We start from the raw sequence: 20,742 nt of genomic DNA, 5'->3' as shown, positions 1-20,742 counted from the left end.
TTCAGTCAACCAGTATAATGTGTTGATATGATATGCGGTGGTTTTAACGGCAGTAATGGGGACTATTTGATTTGTGAACTGTGCTTCAGTTGATGTAGATCAAACCAGAAAAGCCAGTTTCTGAACACACCTGTTTGAACTGTGTCATCTCACTGACATGAGTTATAGGTAATGATTATTATATCAGACAGGTGAACAATGAAAAGAGGAGCCCAGGACCTTTTCTCTGGTGCGACTTTACCATTATGGATTTATTGTCACTCTCCCAGTGTCGCCTGTGGGTAAAGTGGCTCCTTTTCACGAATGATTTTATGCAGGGTCTACTTTATAACCCTTCAAGTTAGCAATCATGATGAATATTACACTACTGCAGACAGTGTTCAAGTAATTCTAGTCATAGCAACACTGGCAGGAAAAACATACTACTCAGCCAATGCTCACGTGCAAGAACGTCCATCCATAAGTTCTCTACGGCACTAATTTAGACAACAGACGCTACCGTATATCTTTTAATTTCTAAATTAGAATAATAGAACAATAGGGCTTGGGTTAGGGTTAGGGCTAGGGCTTTATTTACCTCCATACAGCCCTAATGTGCATGTCTGGGATGGGTTTAATTTTAGTTTTAGGGACAATGTGGCCTTAGTGAAACAACAGAGTCACAGGTGCTACCTCACAAACCAAACACACAGACGTACACACACCTTCATCCAATGTCTCAGATTTTGTGTGTGTTTGTGTGTGTTTGTGTGCCTCCCCGGAGCTGATACGACCGTATCATACACACCATCTGCTCAGCCAGTTCCAGTCCTGCACCGATACTGTCAGCATTTCCAGCTGGGTGCCCCGCGATGCCACACACACACACACACACACACACACACACACACACACACACACACACACACACACACACACACACACACACACACACACACACACACACACACACACACACACACACACACACACACACACACACACACACACACACACACACACACACACACAATCTGTTTTTGCTTGCACTATCCCAAATTCAAATCACTGAACTGGTTTTCCAGAGCAGTTTCACCGTCACCGTTCACTTTGCAACATCTGACAAATCCATTTTCTGTGGTTATAGAGCTCCTGTGTTGTCACTCCAACCGAAACACTACAATATTCATGCCTTCCACATCCAACTGAGTCTCATCCAACCCCGTCTGCCAAGTCCCCTCTAGATGAACAGCTTGGAATTGTCAATTATTACATTTCCCCGCGCGCCGCTCCCTTTGGTTACTGTCAGTCAGCATGCATGAAGTACTGCGGTCAGATACCTGTCAGTCTGCATCTTAGCTGATGGCCTTTTCTCTTTGCATGTATACTGGAATGTCAGTCATGGCACAGACACGTGGCAGCCAGGGATCAAATCAGAAGAGAGAGGAGTGTTTTCTCTCTCAAGGTCAAATCTCTACAATGGTTTTCATCTGTATTAAATTAAATTTCTATGAATGTTTTTCCGTCTTCTTCCAGAAGGCCACGTCTGCATTGATTCATTTCCTCACACTCTCACTTTCTCTTCACTGAACAGCTGAGATCATTTGCACGATGTTTGTTGAAAACTGGTTTGTGTAGGCTGTTGCTGCAGATGAAGTGTGCATTGTGTATTCACTCAGCCTCACAACCTGCCCACACACCATCACACAAGCTGACTTTCAGAACGCTATTGAATCAATGCTATCAGAGCTTTAATCTGGCCTTTTCCCTCCTCTTCCTCAGTGGATGAAGGACATGTGGCACACAGACTCCTGCTACTCCAACTACGGCGTGGATGGATCCACCTGCTCCTACTTCATCTACCTCAGTGAGGTGAGTCCAGCGTGTTCATTGTATATTAAACATGTTTTAGTGTGGACAAATGGTCTACTTGTGCAAAATGATATTCACGTGAAATCAGCAGAAGAAAATGCAAATTAATGCTCAGTTAATTTCACTTTGAATATCCTGAGTTGGGCATTAAGATAAACACCTGCAGCAATTCTCCAGTCGGGTCATTTAAAAAAAAAAAAAAAAAAAGTTAAAATAGAGCTAATTATAACACAACTATTAGAAGATCTCACAGATGATCTCATTGGTCTATAAATACTTTCACATGCAACCAATCCTAACTTATTCAGCCAAACAGAACCTCTGGGACACAGATGTGCTTTTCCACCGGCAGCAAGTGGAAGTTGTTTGGCAATATTTTAGCAGCCATTTTATTGTGCCAGTATAAAACACATGTGGCTGGAACCTGACTCACTGTGAGCTTGTTCAATCCAGAGGTGCAGACAACAGGTAGTTTTCACATGAACCACCAAGAAGGATCAATGTGAGAACCACAGGTTTAAACCACAACTGCTCTTGGTGCAACATGGTTTGTCAACTTGTGGAAATTTGGCAAATCATACCTAGTGCACGGCAGATACAATTAATAAATAGGTCACAGAGAAACGCACAATCCTCACAATGCGGTGCACAACACTGAAGAATCACCGACACATACAACCTCAGAAAACCTTACAAACAACCAGATCTGTTGGATTTCTATTGATTGGTAGAATCAGGGCAGAGCATCAATGGTCCTAACATGCAGAATAACACATATTTGGTGCTCTGGTAATTATCTACATGATATAAATAAATGCCATGTAGGTGAAAGTGTAATGGGAACTCATGCATTTAGACATTTTACTCATTTACCCGCTATTATCACGTACAAAAGATGCAATTAGTCCAACCTCCACAGAAAAGCTGATGTTTCACACGGTGCCCTGACAACCTGAGAACGACGGCGTGAAGACGGAAGCGCTAAAAATAAGAGCAAGTGGAGAGAGGGAGAGAGGGAGAGAGGGAGAGGGAATTCATTTTTCATGAGAGCAAATTAGAGCTGGTAGGAGACGGTGATGGAAAAAGAGGAGATGATTAGGTGGGTGGGTGAGGGAAATGAGGGGTTGGTGTGAACTACTTCTTGAAGAGATGATATTAAAGCCACCGAGGCCGGACCCGGGGACGACTGTCTCCACACATCCTGGACAAAGAGTAGAAAGACACCACATCGTACATTATTGAAGAGTATTTACATATAGAGGCTTGTGGGGACACTTTGAGGCGCGCTGGTTTGCACAATTTATCAGTGTCACGCTACGGCCAGATATTCATGTCTAAGTGATGAAATTATTCACGTCCTTAATTCCAATTGAAGTCTGATTTGGAAATTGATCAAATTAGGGGGGAAACGGGTTTTAATGTTTGCTTTTCATCTTCTTTTTAATGAATTCTCCTCATCCCTGAAATGCAGCTAAAATTCAGTCTGGTAATGGATCGTATCCCCGTCACCGTGTGAATACAAAACGTTTTGCTTTCAGAGTTCTTTAAACGCTCACATCCTCAGCTCTGCTTCCAATCCAGGCAACTGTTTATCATTCCAACGCTCCTTTGTAGATCACAGCCATGATTATGATTCAGTTTGACATACAGTCTCTCTTCCACAGCGCAAAGCTATATCTTCACAAGTTGTTTCATCGAGTGTTTATTTTTCGGTCGCGAGCTCGTCCTCGTCGTTGTTTTAGAGATGTTTGCTAATGGAAGAAAACACTTTTCAACAGATTTCAACTGTAAGGGAAAGGTCAGTGGCCTGGTATGAATATTGTAAACGAGCTGAAAGCATTGCAGTCAAGCAGAGAAGGAGCAGAGGAAGCCCCGGCTCGCTCCGTGTGGATATAAAAATAAAACGCACAACAGCTGAAAATCCATTAAGAGGAGAAAAACCTCTTCTTCCTGTTCCGTGCACGCAGGAAAACAAACAGATTGATTTTGCCATAACTAACAGTTCACATTCAGAACAGCTGCTTCCACCTCTGTGCGTCTCAGCATCCAGCCCCTGGTCATGTGATCACACAGTTGCCATGGAGACATGCATGTATTTCCATAGAGAAACAGCTGTGATGGGTCTTTGATCCCGTCACAGCTCGTCTCTTAAGAACACAGACACTCCAGCTCAAACACTCGCCATGTTTAATTCATACGTGTGGACCACTGCATTAACCTTGCAGAGGGGCGAACCAGGGAGGGCAACATATCATGATGGATGTCAACAGTGGAAGGTCAAGGCTCAAGTAGCCCTGCGAGTGTGTGTGTGTTTGTGTGTGTGTGTGTGTGTGTGTGTTGTGGATTGGGCAGGAGAATACACAAACACACACACACAGCTTGTCTCTGGCAGCCTTTACAGAACTGTTTTTACTATTACTTGCTGAGATACACAGACCCACTTCTCCATAACCTGCACTGTGGTCAAAAAGAGGAAGGAAAAGCTGAAGTTAATATGTTGAAATTGGTGCCACAGATCATTCAGCCATGTCTGTTTTTCTTCTCTTTTCATGGGGGTGCTAGATTTCGCAGTTATTACGTTTATTTATGTAGAGTTTGTGGCCAACTTTTAGCTGTTAATTTGTTTAAGGAAACCGTCCAACAATGAAAACACCTCAGGGACCCACGGTAAAAAAATATTGCAGCAAATTCCAATATTTAAAGATTGTGCTGTATTGCCCCTCTTTATCTTTTCTAAATCTCTCATTGTTATAAATTCTTCTTGACTTTTTAATAAATTGCAAGATGTCCAACCCAGAAAGATCAAATTGAAACAGCCGGTGGTATTCGTAGTTCTACGTTACATTGCATTGATTTATTTTCCTTTTTCAGAACTCATTCAATCTTCTAATGTATGATTTGGGCTTTATAAATAAAATTCCCTCACATATTGTGTTTCTTCTTGCAGTATTTGTGCACACTGAAGTTGAATTAATCGCACATACATCATCCTGCTGCTGGAAACACTCGCTCCAGCTCCAAATATGTATTATTCAGGGTTTCGATGCAGGAAAACTTGGCTGGAAAACGACAATGCCCGGCTGCTAAAGGGATTCAAACTAATTTATCTGTGAGCCAAAAGGTTTACATGTTCAGAAGGAACCAATCAGGTTGAGGCACAGACGGATACACAGTGGTTTTGGTGTTTCCATGAGTTTTAGTGACGACAACAAACTTTATAAAATTGCTTAGAAGTTAGAAGTTTAATCAGTTTTTATTGTTTCCCCACACCTTTTATTCATAGCCAATAATCCAATTAAAAACACTCTAGTTTCCAATAAATTTCTTTATAGACATGTGGACCATTTTTATAACAGCCCAACAGCAGGTCTTATTTAGCTGCTGTGCTCATCTACCTATGCAGGCTTAGTAAATATGAAGCCAGAAGCTCCTATCTGGCTTCATATTTACTTAGACTGCATAGTGTCCGACCTCGCTGGAAGGCAGACGAGTTCATAGTAGTATCAAATGACCCATGACTGTCCTGCTGTGCTCTTGTGTTTAATCGCTGGTCAAACATTGAGGTCTGGTTTGTTTAACAGGTGGAGAACTGGTGTCCTCGTCTGCCCTGGAGGACGAAGATCCTGAATGAAGAAATCGACAGGAGGGGACAGGTGAGAAACCAGAAGCCTTTCCTTGGAGCTCTCATCAAGAGACGCTGCTTGTACCAAGACAGCTAACGGCCCTTTCACACAACTATGAATCACCAACATGTTGTATCATCATAACAATTACAGTCTGTAACTACTTCCTGTTAGTGCCGTTTGACCGGATTAACCCTTTTGTGTGTTTTAAGTCCCTCTCCATCTTCGTGTGCACTGTGGAGACAGCACACAGGAAAATGTCACTATGAAATCCTTATAGCCTTCGCACGAGTGGTTAAAAGGACTAAATACACCAAACAGCGAGTTCCAGAGTTCCTTTAACCACTGGGTGTCTGATTGTTCTTTTGAAAAAGAAGGGTGCAAGTGAGCAAAAGGCCGATCGGCAGTGTCAACGTGCCTCGATGGCACAGAAACAGTCGAGCAGATCCCGAGGACAAAAAAGGCGGAGTGACGGGACCTTGGGACAAATCTGGAATAATGATCTTCAATCCCTGCCAATGCTCTCTCAAATCCCACTTAAAGGGCTTCTCAGAGGCTGACAGGCTTGTGCACTGTACCAGCAACTCCTCGAAAACACACACACACACACACACACACACACACACACACACACACACGCTTCCCTCTAGGAAAGGGTGGATCAATATTAAGCACTCCTCACCCCCTCCCTCCCTCTGGATGCATCGGCAGCACAGAGCCCTGCGTGGCGGCGTGATGCCATTTGACAGGCTTTGGAGATTTTAATTCCGGCCCCGGATTTTAATAGGTTCGGTCTGCAGAAGTGATTTCCTGTCTCGATGAGGGATGCTAATGCTCCACTACAGCCTTGTTTCAGACACCTTCGGAGTCGGTGATGGCGGCGGTCCTTCTCCCGAGCTCACTCCGTCTTTCTCCCTCACTGTGGATCATCAAATCAATTATATCAACTATTCAATCTGAAATGAAGAAGTAAAAACAGCTCTCTGATGAGGTCATTGTTATGAGCCTGTTTTTCTATGAACTTGGCCGGAGGTTACCTCAGTTTCATTTCCTCATTCTGCACCACGTTACTCGCACTTCCAGTAAGTCGCATGCCCTGATGAGACAGGAAGGAGTTAGTACAAGATGTTGTGCACAGCATGACTGGTTTTCTTCATCACATTTCACTTATTAAACATTTAGATAAGCTGGGCCCAAATATGTCCTAAAGCCGCCTAAGAAAAGTCGTTATTTTCTCCTCTCCTCTCCCGTCTAAACACTCAGGCTATTTACACATTTTTTACTCTCCACATTTATACCGAGCCTCCTCCGATGTCTTGCTCTCGGGGGAGACAGTTTATGACGGTTATTATCACCTCAGCAGAGCCACTTTAATTCCAGCCTCACTTTCTCTGATAAATAGGCCACAAAGAAGGTGACAGATGGTTCAACAATCATCCGTCCTCTCGTTCATCTGTAGCCCTGCTTTCTCGTCTCTATCTCTTTTAACCCACCTGCCACTCTCAGGTGGTTAAATATAGGATTTTGTCACATTGGATAAAGCTTTCATTCTCAAATATGCGCTGTTTGATTTTGAGCAGGGGCTGTTAGCTGCGTTACCCGACATCTAATCGAACAGTCTCGCTCTAAGAAATTTCCAAACCCGCTGGCAATTTGCACGACTGCAGAAGTCAATATTGCAGCTTTTAAATGACAGTGGATTACATTTGTAAAGATCGCCTTGGGATGGAGGTTAAGATGGAAGATAACACAGCAAGCAACGGGTTAACAAGCAGAACACGGTGTTACAGTATCTTTCGCACATTATCTGCTGCACAGATAAACAAATGCAATGTTCATGTGTAGATTTGCCGTAAGGGGAAAGCAATGATTTCGGATTTCTGTTTTTTTAACCCCTGGCGTTTCTGTGGCGTCTCTGTGTGCAGGCCGAGTTCCGCACCAGTTTCCAGGAGCTTAACCGGGTGATGTCACAACGGGAGGAGTTCCGCTGGATGATGCTGAGGATCAAGCGCATGGCTGATCCGTGGGTCGCCGCCATCCGCTCGCTGGCCTCCAAGCAGAACCTGGCCAAGCGTCGGAGGAAGAAGGTGGGCCTCACGTGCGCTGAGAGAGAAATCAAGTGAAATGGCTCTCGGACACGTTTTCTTCTCAAATCAATGGATTTATTGCTGCAAGTGCTTTGTCCCTTTGTTTCCCTGCTCATGTCCTTATTAGCTGTGCAGATGCTCCTATCGATTGCAAACAAACTATTGTTCCAGCCACTAGACAAATGACGTGTCACTTCCACTACGCCAGTGCAATTTTTCCGGAAACGACCGATTAGGCACATTGTTCAAAATAATGGATTAAAAGCTTCTGTGAGTTTTTGGTTTAGGTAATATATCGGGCGATGACAGAAAACCATATAAAAATGTGACATATTATTAAACTAAGCAGCAAACGACACACAGAAAAACAATATCAAGCGTAAATATAGATTTAGTTACCAAAGCTTTATCGGAATGAAAAATCACAGCTGAGTTTATTAAGTTGTTATAAAGATATGTCTATAGATATCTTCATAAAAGTAAGATTAATGTGTCCCAGGAACTTTAAAAAAGAAAACTCTCTCCCCCCTTAGAAACACTGCACATGCACCAGACACACCTTTCCACACACAAACACACACACACACACACACACACACACACACACACACACACACACACACACACACAGTCATTCACACTTGTAGACAGGCTCACTTTGGCTCAGGGTGGAGATGGTGGCGTGGGGGGGGGGGGCCTGACATGGATCTTCCATTGTGTCCCAAGCTGGTAACAGCTCCCAGCTCTGAATAATGTACTCCACACTTTCCACTGGTCTTGTGAATAATTCACGTCTCATTCCTGTGATACCACGGTGCTGATTCACGGCAGCTCCCCCCCTTTAGCAAAGCAAGACAAAACCGAAGATCCCTCATTTATCTATCTGTGTGTATAGATGTGGAATATTACCTGTCCTTCGTTGGCTCTCATTTGAATCCACAAAAAATCTATAATTAATCAACGGCTGTTTCCCACAGGGACTTTCCAAGCCAGTTCCTTATTGCAGCCGCTAATCTCCTTTGGATATTAATCCTCACATATTAATCCTTGACTGGTTTCCTCTGGGACTGGAACTGGCTGTCAACAATGAGAAATGCGCGGCCACTTCAGACAAAGCCCAGGTTTTACTGCCTGCTCCTGCTGTGGAACACTGTGTTCCCCGCAGATACTGAAAAACCCTCCTGCGTGTCTGTTATTGTGTGTGCGAGTGCGTGTGTGTTGTTCAGATTCCGGTTTGGTTCCATGTGTTTGTCTCATGAAACCGTTAACCGTTTCCAACCAGGAAAAGATTTCAATCTATTCAAATGTGAAACCAGTGTGGTGCCTTTGAATGCTTTGTCCAGGAATCCACAGAAGCACTGGTGTTGTTGTGTCGTCCTTAAAACAAAAGTCCTAAATATTCCCCCATCTCTTTCAGGTCTTGGTTCACCTGGGCCTCCTGACTAAAGAGTCTGGCTTCAAGATCGCAGAGAACGCCTTCAGCGGCGGCCCACTGGGAGAACTGGTCCAGTGGAGTGACCTCATCACCACGCTCTACCTGCTGGGCCACGACGTTCGCATCTCAGCCTCCCTGGCCGAGCTCAAAGAGTCAGTCCCACGCGCTGAGAGCCACGACATCCTTTAAGTTTGTGTTTCACCCGACAAACTATCTAATGTTGCTTTTAATCTTATTCCCAGGATCATGCGGAAGGTTATGGGGAACAAGTCCAGTTGCCCGACGCAGGGCGACAAGGTGGTCGAGCTCATCTACATCGACATCGTGGGACTGACCCAGTTCAAGAAGACACTGGGACCTTCCTGGGTCCACTACCAGTAAGTCGGCCCATTGAATTTGATTTAATGACCATCAAAAGTTATTTTCTATGTTCTTATTCTTAGCTTGGGTTGTTGCACTCGAGGAATTTGTGTTTTTGTGAGGCTTGTTGGGAATATGGTGGTTTTCTGAGCCGTGACAAGGTTTCCATTCTAATCGAGCACAAACCAGTTTGGGTTCTGTAAATTCTGCGAGGGACATTATTTATCGAAAAAGGATAAAACCACTTGCTGGTTGACAGTTGCAAAAACCTGCTGAATCAACACAATGTGCACATTTGTTATGCATTTCATTTATTCAGGCAGGTTTTTTGCTGAGCCTGCACAGCCTCATTCAAATCCCTGAGCAGTTGCACACCAGGTTCTTTTCTTGGCTACAGCTCAGCAGGGATTGGTCCGTTACTGGTTCATCACCTCGTGCTGTCTTCCTCTCGTTTCCTTCATGTCTTCACGTCAGCCGCTCAGTGAATCCAGCGATTTCGTCCACTTGCTTAACCTCGTGCTGCGGCTGCCAACTGAGCCTCTCTCACGCGGGCAGAGGGCACCGGGTTGACGCTTGTCTGGCACGCGGTCGGACAATGACTCTCTTTTCTCCTGATACCATTTCCCAAAAGGCTGAAGGAGCGATTCCTCGTCTATTCTCGCCCCTGATTGCTCCGCTGAGGACTTTGAATGAGGCCTTCCTTGTTTGTTTTGAGAAAAGCTCTCATCGGCTCCGACTGGCAGGAAAGTCTGAGGGGGCGCTAATGGCCCCACTGGTTCCTCCTGCTTGTCACCAGGTTTTGTTTGACTGCGACACAACACCTCAAAGTGCATCCGCTGCCTTTGTGTCCTGAGGAAATTGATTCAGCCTCCAGTGTAATGTGAGGTCCAGATGCTATTTCTGAATTATTTCTCCTCCTGCCTTTAAAGGACACTTGTGCTGGAGCTCTTAATTCACTGCATGCTGTCCGGGAGCCTTGTGAGAGCAGATTTCTTTCTTCTTTCTTCTCCTGTCACTAAATGTAACCCGGTGTGCTTCTACTCGGCTTTCTCTTTTCTTTGTGACCTGCCATTCCTATTGTGAATCTCAATCCTGTCCGGACTTTACCACAGAGGAAGGCAGGGTGATACCAGACGGATTTCTTTGCATATCAAACCCCAAATTCTTTCAAACGATAAAAGTGTCATTATTGTTCCATTTGTAATCGTTTATTTTTAGTGTTTGGGGGGAAAGGGCTAATCTGCCAGGCCTTTGTGTGATTAATGTGTTTTGCTATTGGCCCATTCTTCTTGCTGTCTGTCTTGCACCACTGAGGAGGAATGGCATTGTTTTAAATCATTGTGCTGTGGGTAGAAAGTAGAGCCAGCGTTGCCCTGGTTGTTCTTTTTCATTTAATCCTTTCTTCATCCAATAACTTATCAGACCATGCACTTCCATCTGTATCAGCCCTGCTGCAGAAAACATGTCAGTATATCCTACTGGGTTCGGTGTTTGGTGTTGAAAACAATAACCTGGAAATGAAACTGGACAAATGAAAAGTTAGTAGTTAACTTCGTGATTCTCCTTATGGTTGATTTCGTCATTTTGCTTCTTAACCAATGTGTCACTTTGTGTTGACACCGTACAGCCTGTGTTATGTAGCTTGTGTGTGTGGGGGGGGGGGGGGGGGGGGGGGGATTTGTACTCACTGAATTGAGTCAGTGTTAGTGTTGTTTATTTGCGGTGCCGTTAAGACAACAACTTCTCTCGGGAATCATACAGAAGACAGTATTTTGAAATAGCTTTGTCAGGAACACGTAAACAACATCTTGGGAAATGCGTCTTCAATTAAAGACTGATGGGAACTACTGAAGCGATCTCCATAAAATGTTGTGGAGGGTTGCGGCATAACCCGAGGACCTAATAGATTTCTCACCGGATCTGGAGAAACAGATGGATGCTTTAACATCCCAAAATAACCCCTTGGCTCCGAGAGACTTTCTAGTTCAGGCTAAAGTCTGTCAACTGGAAAACAAAGTCCAAAAGTAACTGCAAATGAAAAACAGACGTTGTTAGTTTGATGACAGTTCCACAGATGATATTTTCCTCCAGCAAATCTTAATGTTGGGGAAGTAATTCAGATATAATTATTTTATAAAAGAGGCCGTGTGTCTGTTCATCACGCAGGTGTTGTGTGAAGCCTCAGGAGTCTGCACACATGTGATAGAGCCTCAGGCAGACACACACAACACACAACTTCCCATCTGATATTACAGTTACCTAATGGTCCTTATGGGACTGCTCTATTTCCTGCTGATCTCACACGGGAGACGACTGAGGCAGGAGAGAAACTGGTCAGTTACAGTTGACATTGTTTATCAGTTATTGGAAAACATCATCTCCAACACAACTGCAATAAGTGCATCCATGATGAGCTGAGCATCCTCCACCGCCGCCGCCATGTTATCACGCCCACCCCCAAGTCCCCGGCCTCGCTGCAGCCATGTTTAAATGATACTACGTCTGTGGCAGCGTTCCACCCCCTTCTGTTGAGGGTCTATCTGTCGGGGGCAGATGAGTTGTTTTGACAGTGCAGTTGGCATGTGGGCATGTTGTTGTTATGCTGCTTTCAGTGTAAAGTGAACATGTTTCCCAGCTCTCCGCTCTCCCAGGACCTTTCCCAGTTCACACAGCCAGCTGCACAGCATCTGCCTGGGCGGGGACACAATCACTTAGTGAGAGAGGGGGATTTTTTTTTTGAGCTGCGATTGTGTGCGAGAGCTTATACGCTTGGCGTCCATGACTTTTACACCTGACTGCCTCTTATCCAGTGATTAAAGGTGAATATTCCACCTCAGCCCAAAGAAGGAATCTCTTTATAACTTTATTTACCGACAAGTAAATCCTTTTCTCGGGCAAGACGCCCAATCAAACAGGCTCATTCTTTCAGGATTTTGTCAAAGTTTACCAAAGAAGATAAGTAAGTATGTAGTAGAAACAAATCAGCAGGAATACTGTGATTAATCCTTTGAGAGGGAGCGATAGATTTAGTAATTTGCGGCCCTTTGTCTTCCCCAATGAAACTTGTAAATAGCCAGGGACAGGACTGGACCAGACGCAATCACAGCAGCATCTAGAAATCAGATGCAACAATGAGCGAGTTAGTGAATTCAGAGCCGGACTTAAAGGTCACGAGTGAGCGGCTCTCAGCACGGACACCGTTCCCTCTGCCGGTTGTGCTCTGATTAATCCTGTGCTGTGACCTTTGAGTCAGACATGATGTTCATTCACAGTCTCACACCTCCATGGTGAAGACGGACTTTATCTCTCTGCTGATTCCCCCCCCCCCCCCAAACTGACCCAGGAGTGCATGTAACAGAACTTCAAACTTGCTGATCTGATGTGTCTGGTAGTTGAAGTCCATCTCTGTGCACACAGGCCGGTGACTCATGACTTTTTATTTATTTTTAAAAGAGAAGAACCAGATATTTCCTTACACAGTTGTTAATATTTCATAGCAGCAGCCTAAGCCGGAGCGTTTCATGCAGATCCAAGCTGCAGAAGTGATCCAGCTGTGAGTCATGCTACATTGTTAATGAGGGGAAATTAATTTGAATTTTACTTCCTGTTACACCCACGTCGCAACTTTACAGCACATTTAAATAAAACCTGTGTCCCTATTAAAGTTATTATCATATATATATATATATTCTAAAATATATTATCATTATATTTTACACAGAAACAAGATATGATAGAAGCACAGTTTAACAACCACCTATACAAGTGTAGAGAGCCAAAGCGAAGTATCTGTTATAGCCAGTCTTTTCTAAATATCATCTCTTTCTAGTGGGATAACAAAAAAGGCATCATCCTATCAATCCTATGAATATATAAAATATCAAAGAATATTTGTCCATGACCCGATTCTAAATGTTGTGGAAAGTTACCAGACCTCAGTCGGGCAAATAAATAAAGAAGAAAGCATTCTCTGCTGCGGTAAAGCAAATTCAAATGTCATGTTCAGAAGCTCATATTAAAAACTTCATTGTTTTATTTCTTGTTTAAAATTTTAATTCACATACCTGGGGTCATTGTGAGTCGAGGCTTTATTACATCTGCTGAAGTGACAGCACTTCCCAACCGTTAATTTTCTATCTCCTCGGGTCAGTTTGGTTTGAACTGTTGTAAAGTTAATGAACTGAAGTCTTATTTCTTGGACGTCTCTGTAGATTATTGGCTGGATTATGTTGGAAAAGCTCTGTTTTGTGGCTTTAAGTCTAATTTTGTACATTGGATGTGCACAGTTTGTCTTTTAGCAAATAAAACAATAACAATAACATTTACTCTGTCTCTATATCCATGATTTAATGTCATGCTTCTGGATTTCATTGATTTTTAAAGATTTAACTTTAATTTTTTCTGTCTCTGACCTTTCAGGTGCATGCTGCGGGTGCTGGACTCGTTCGGGACGGAACCGGAGTTCAACCACGCCCACTACGCCCAGTCCAAGGGCCACAAGACGCCCTGGGGGAAGTGGAACCTCAACCCGCAGCAGTTCAACACCATGTTCCGTAAGTCGCCTGTCAACTCAATCACCAGAACACTAGTAATGTAGAAAATGGACTCGCCATGTGGTCCACCCCAGTTTTTGTAATGAAAACCATCACAGAGAACTTCACATGCTGTTGCGATTGGAAAAAGATCCCTAATGAATCCAAAATGTGCTGGACTCTCAAAAGATGTTATCACCACGAAGTTTCCCCAACACGACACACCAGCTGGTTCCCTACACAGAGCCGTGTGGGAGGGCTTCGATGGAATCTGTGAGGAAACGGGCAGGGGCTTTGAAAACATACTTAGCAGGTGATTGTGAGAATCTGTTATCACGTCTCTCGGCTGCCAAAGTCATTCAGGAGGTGAAAGAAAACATCTTCACGATCGAGATAAGCCTTGGGTTCTGTTCCTCGCTCTGCTTTCAAGAGAAATACTCTACACCAGAGCTGTGAGATCGGATTTCAGATTTAAAAAAAATCAATACTATTCGAATGTGTATTTTTATTTGTGAAGTAAATGTGTTGGCTTGGGCGGTTCGAGCTCGGCCTTCGCACATGTGCTGTCCACACGGGGAGAGCACACACACAGACACACACACACACACACACACACACACACACACACACACACACACACACACACACACACACACACACACACACACACACACACACACACACACACACACACAAAATAGAGCCTTCATCAGAAAAAGCACTTCCGGCAGATATAGACGTTGCAACTCTTCAGAAAGATGCACTGTTACTGGTTTGATGTCAAACTGGTTATCACCAGACCACTGGGATACTGAAAATATTAAGGAATGAAATCTGAATGTGATTATAGAGGAAGATTGACAGCTCTAATTATCATATAACTGATGCTACAGCAGCATCGATATGAAACTTTTTTTTAGAAGCCACCATTTTTTTTACAACAACCAGCTGCTTCTTGCTGTCGTCACTCTGAAGACACGCGAGGACAAACCAGCATTTCCCCGCTTGTAGGTCCCTGATTGGTCCAAACCACTGTGGTTGAACCACAAGCAAATACATTGGAGTCGGCATAAGATGTGACAAATCCATCCTCTTCGGAAAGTTAAAGCTCCCCACCGTTGTTGAAATAAGATCAAGTTGCTGGAGGCAGAGTCAGAATAAAGTCTCACATTTCACCTCCTACGAGATGTTTTCAGTGGAAAGAGGCAGAAAGTCCTGCTCACCGTTCAGTAATGGAATATCATCAAGCAGATTAGATGGAAGTACGAGGTTAGACACTCAGCTCTTGGTTTTACATTGATTATGAATGTGGGACGTACAGGGTTTTATTGCTCTCTGTGTGAGCATCACTCTGACTGGGCGATGGCTCTGTAACTGGAGTCCAGTACGTTGGCAGTGGTGGATGAGCGGTGGCAGCACAGCAGAGGAGACACACAGAGAGGGGAGCCAGCCCCCCGGGGTATTGACCTTTTCCCCGTGGCTAACAGAAAGTGAAATGTTACTCCTTCAGTCCCTGTCTGTGAGTTGAGGCCCGGCGCTGTCCAGAATACCACTGTACCTCAATAGCCCCTTTGTCCTCTGACTCGGCTGCGTCTCTCCCATAGCACACTGGGGCCTTTGCTCAAGATCCAGTCAAGAGTCGCTAGGTTAGATGGTATCGCTGGTGCAACAAGTGCACAGTGGTTTGGAGTGTTAAAACCACAGAGTGGCATCACTTCCAGGCACGAGAGATGAGAACCACTTGCCCTCACCGCATTGTGCCGCACAACAAACGAATCCAGAGGCTAAATAATTGTCAACCATGCAATAAAAACACAAGAGTCTAACATTAACAAAATCCAAGGGTGTTGACGGAGCTTGTCCTTGTTATCAGTCCTGGCTCAAACAGTGTTTGCCCACTTCAGTAGAAGTGTGTGTTGTTTCTCTCAGTGGGACATCACAGTGTGTTGTGTTTACTGGGAGGTCATGGTAGTGCTAAGGTGTTTCCGCAATGGTGAAGCCGATGTGGAAGCAGTGGTGGGAGGTGAGTAACCGCGAATACAGCAGCAGATAGTCCACATTCAAAAACCAGTACACACTTTTACTCAAGTAGAGAACTTTTACTTGTCTAGTTATAATTTAACTTTTTTTTACTTATTTACCTTAACCTGTATTCTCTTGATAACTAGAAGAGGGCGAATCCACCGATTTATAAAAATGGTTGATTTGTAACGTGAGTAAATATTTTCTTACAAAGTTTATGATCCTAATCTAAGTCCTCCTCAATAAAGCGTGATGTTTGTTTTGTAAATCTTGGCCCATTGACAGTAAATGGATGATAAATCACAGAATGCACACAACTCAAACTTATTTACTTCCTTAAAGCTGATTTAAGATTTAATATTTGTATTCCTGCATTTTTAAACCATATTTCAATTTGCCTATTGAATGAAGTTGCTACAACAGACAAAGCAGGTGTCCGTCGGTTATTTATTCTACATTTGGATTGGTCCATTAGTTATGATTAGACAATGCTCCATAAATCATTGGTTGGGGGGAAATGCGAGTCAGTGGCTTCTGGCCAATAAGACAAGACAAGTCCAAATTGACCTCATTAATCTGTCTCGCAGTCGGGGGGGCAGCGAGTGTTTGTTCTGGTGTCCTATTTGTGTTTAAATGGAATCGTGTGTCTTGGTAACGTCGGTTGTTTTTTTCCCAGCACCAGTCATTTATAATCAGGAGTGCTGGGAAGTGTAATGCAGTTAAGCTTTCCTGTATGTTGGACTGAGGCGGAGAATCAAGCCCTATTAGCTCTAATGTCGTTAGTGGACACTGACTGCTAATGGATTCATCCAGAGTTTTTATCTGATTATTTTTGGAAACAAAAAAATGATTATGAAAAATGATCCTTTCATTAATCCCTCTTCACTGCTCTCCCCATCTCAAGCTCCAATAAAATGTCAGAGAGCCAAACTAAAGGCTTGTTACTTTCCCTCTGTCTTTAAAAACACACAGCAACAGTCGCTTCATAGTGTTTCTGCTCGTGCACACGTTTCTTCTTGTGCGCAGATGAATGTTCAATCCCTTATGGAACCAATGATAAATAGCAGTCAGAGGTCAAACATGGCAGCAGATCATATTTATTCTTTGAATCTCTGCCAGAAATGCAATTGACCCTGAGATAAGGAAAACCTTGATGGATCGTGTTGCTGGCGGCTCGCCCACTCGCTGAGGCTCCTTTTTTAGTTTTTCCATCTGAATCGATTCACAGGTGTTTTTGTGTTTGTGCCTCTTGTCAACACCTGAAAACACAAGAAGCTATTGTTATAAATGATGTTGTTTTAACCAAAGACAGATGGCAAGACTAATTGTCTTCCTGCCTACTTTCTATAACACTTTGGAAACCGTGGTGCTGCTAGAGAACTCTCACCCTCCGACGCTCATTAAGAGCAGAAAACAAGTCCCCTGTCAAGTGTGGTCACCATTTCTTCACCTCCTTTCTTCCCTCAGCTCGACCAGGTCGCACTAATATTGACTCCCAATCAAAGAAGAGCTTTGATAACCACACAAACGTGTCCTCGCACTCGCCCGTTCCTCAGGAGCATCGAAGCAGCTGCTTCCCGGGCGGCGCCGGCCTCCGAGGCGGTTTGTTAGCTAATGGGGAACGAAGCTCTGTGGCAAGTTGAGTGACATTCTGAGTGGCGGCTCTACTGGGAGAGAAGGCATCTGCTGCCAAATGCATCGAGAGGGCCAACACACTAATCAACAGCCTGTCCTGTTTACACTGTTAGTTTGTTACATGGGTGTTCGTGCTGCCTCCTCCAAACCACAACCACCTCTGCCTCTTGTTATCATATCAGATGTCGTACATGTTTGTTTTTGTTCTGGAAGTAGTTTAGATAAATGGATAAAATTCAGTTTTTTATCAGCATATAACTATTGGTAAAGCTTAATTTATAAAGCAACTTTCAAAGCAAAGGGACAAAGTGTTTAACAGGATAAACACGAGGAATTGAAAGCAAGGAAACAGTTGAAAAGCAATTTGAAGATCAGACACAAGAATAAAACACTTCTACAGACAATATAAAGCATTATACAATGATCAGAGTTGTTCCCAAGATCACAGCGGGATTAAAAGTAATTAAATAACTGAAAATATAAAGTTGAAGGTGAATTCAGAGATATAACAATGTGTCTTTAAGAGATATTTAAAAAGAGGTAATTCACATTTTGCCAGAAGGATCTCCTCGGGGAGATTGTTCCCGAACAGAAAATGCAATTCAGCTCAATAGATCTATTTTTCCATTAGGCCCTCGCTTTCTGGTAAAAAACAACAAAAGAGTCCACCTGAAATTTAAAGCCTGAAGGTTAGACCACAATAATATTTTCCCGAACTTAACAGAGCTCCTCCAGGGCCTCGGGGGACAGTACTATATTATTTCCACAGGTATTATATCTGTATTTTGAGGAAAAACTTCCCTAATGTTTGTTGAAAACCAGTGCGACCTATTGTGTTGCTATTCACCGTGTTGTGTTCCCCTTAATGCTACTGTTTAATCACACAGCATTACACAGACACACTCCAGGTATTTCAGGAGCAGTTGCTGCATTTGGCTCGTGCCCACGCTCACACCTCACCCAGATCCTCATCACAGCTACCCCCACACTCCTGTTCTCTCCCACGCAAACACACTACACACAGAGAGACCGAGATAACGGCTCGGCAGCCACTGAAAGCTTCCTCTTTGTGTTGTGATGCTGTGAAGAGCGGAACAGGAACAGGATTTTAACTATAACACATTATAAAAGACACTAAATCTACAGCCCTGATTCTTTTGTGATACAGTTGCTTATTATTTTTTGCGTATTTTATTTATCTATTGCTATTCACAACAATAAAGCAAATTCCATCTCCTCCTCAGCGTAAAAAAATAAATAATAACGAGCTCTGACCACAGCACCTCCCGGGGGGGGGGCCTGCTCCACCACAAACCACAACCGTGCACAACAACACCTCCCTCGCCGCCTGCCTCATTCCCTTAAGAGGGTGATAGTGAGGTCTGAACTACTTTCATCTGAATGATGCTATTAATCGTTATCAATTTGATTCTGTCCTCATTAATCCCCCCCCCCCGGCTCTACAACCTCGTCCTCACGTTTGTTTTACGAGGCAGATGGCGGCGAGGTAGAGCTCTGCCAACCCCCCCCCCCCCCCCAACTCGACCTGCTCGTCTCCTGGTTCCCCTAGAAACCAGTCAACGGAGGGAGCTGGTAAATCACAGAGTCTCTGATGAGCTGTGTTGTGCAGCCGTGGCCGTCTCACTCTGGAATTGTGATGTGTGTTAAACACTGAGGTGCAAATGGGATTTGTCTGTTTGTCTGTTTTAGATGCTGTTCCGGCGATTTTGCTTCAGTGATGCATGAATTAATAAAATCTTGCCCTAAGAGGTGATCACCATCTTTTTGTTCTCTTCTCTATTTGTCTCTTATTGTCTTTGTCCTTTGTTTTCACTGTAAACCACATTAAATTAGGCCTTTGACGCATTGACCAGTCGGTTTAATCCCAAACGTGCAAGCGATGACGTTGTGTTTCTAAATGTGTGTGTGTGTGTGTTTGTGTTGCAGCTCACACCCCAGACAACAGTTTCCTGGGCTTCGTGGTGGAGCAGCACCTCAACGCCAGCGACATCAGGCACATAGACGACGTCAAGAGGCAGAACCAGTCGCTCGTCTACGGAAAGGTCGACAACTTCTGGAAGGTGTGATTATCCTTTATGACTCAGCACGCACACACTGTACCAGCGGGGAAGGATCAGTTGGATAGAAGAATGAATGTAGTCTCCTCTTAATATCCTACAGGTCCCTGACAGCTTCTTCACCATTTTCAACAACTTATCAATCAGCCCTTTCCTTCAGGCTCATGTATGATCCCTAGTAATGAGTCTATCTAGTTATTTACATCCTCAAAAAGCTCAGGTTGTGTTCTAATCCTCATTGCCGACATTTTATCATCTAGATATTGATTTTTTTTCCAGTCAAAGTGATTTAACTTTGCACCAGAAGAGAAAACCCTGTGCAGTTCTACGTTCATCTTTTTAAAAGTTGCCTTCCCACATACACAAATGGACATACAGACATATACTTACATATTCCTTCTAAAGATGAAAGTGACAGACTTCACTAGGCATGCTAAAAAAAAAAAACATCAGTGCACCAAGCAGAACCAATTTCCTAACTTCTGAGAGCTCCTCACTGGAACTCTTTGAACAACCTTGGGTAAAACTTTCACACGAAACTTAATAAGTGGCTGGTTTAGGAGCTAAATTCTGCTCGAGTTCAGCTTATCACTTTCTCCGTGGAGTTTTTGTTCTTAATATATTCAAATGCATGCTCACACTGCAGCACAGAGTCCAGGGGATTACTGTATCCTAGACAAAACAAAGACGAGGAGACTTGGAGATTGTTTGGCGTGTAGCAGACGGTTGGATTACTGCCCGCGCCTTCTGGGGCGACACCGTGTTTGTTTCATAGTGGGTCACTCTGCACCGAGCTGACTTCCTTTAGATGTTCCTCTACAACAGAGGCAGGAAGGAGCCGAACGCAGACACACACATTTGAGGGGAAGTTAAATGCAGAGAAGAGTGAAGGGAACACAGAGACGTGAATACATGAGCAGGTAAGGGAATCAGGGAACAGGTGAAACTAGTCACGGCAGGAACAGAAAGATAAAGACAGGAAAAATAAAACAAAAGACCTAATGGACGCACTGGGAAAATAATGTCAAAACAAAACAGGAAATAATAAACAGAGTGCCGGCGTGACAAATGATAATAAAATGTACAAACACACTTTGACATAGCTACAGCCAAATTAAG

The 20,742-nt window shown here is 43.8% G+C and overlaps 1 protein-coding gene across 1 annotated transcript in view; it reads left to right on the top strand.

Moving 5' to 3' along the window:
- Window positions 1–20,742, top strand: part of mgat5 (alpha-1,6-mannosylglycoprotein 6-beta-N-acetylglucosaminyltransferase) — a 64,050-nt gene that overhangs the window by 29,894 nt on the left and 13,414 nt on the right. The window contains 7 exon segments of the mRNA XM_053416915.1: window positions 1,762–1,851; window positions 5,433–5,504; window positions 7,400–7,561; window positions 8,979–9,148; window positions 9,239–9,373; window positions 13,776–13,909; window positions 19,493–19,626. Coding sequence (XP_053272890.1) covers window positions 1,762–1,851; window positions 5,433–5,504; window positions 7,400–7,561; window positions 8,979–9,148; window positions 9,239–9,373; window positions 13,776–13,909; window positions 19,493–19,626 — 897 coding nt within the window.

Source organism: Pleuronectes platessa, chromosome 24, assembly GCF_947347685.1.
Source record: "Pleuronectes platessa chromosome 24, fPlePla1.1, whole genome shotgun sequence".
Taxonomy (NCBI): domain Eukaryota; kingdom Metazoa; phylum Chordata; class Actinopteri; order Pleuronectiformes; family Pleuronectidae; genus Pleuronectes; species Pleuronectes platessa.
The sequence above is the reverse complement of the archived record's forward strand: the minus strand, read 5'-3'. Positions and strand labels throughout refer to the sequence as shown.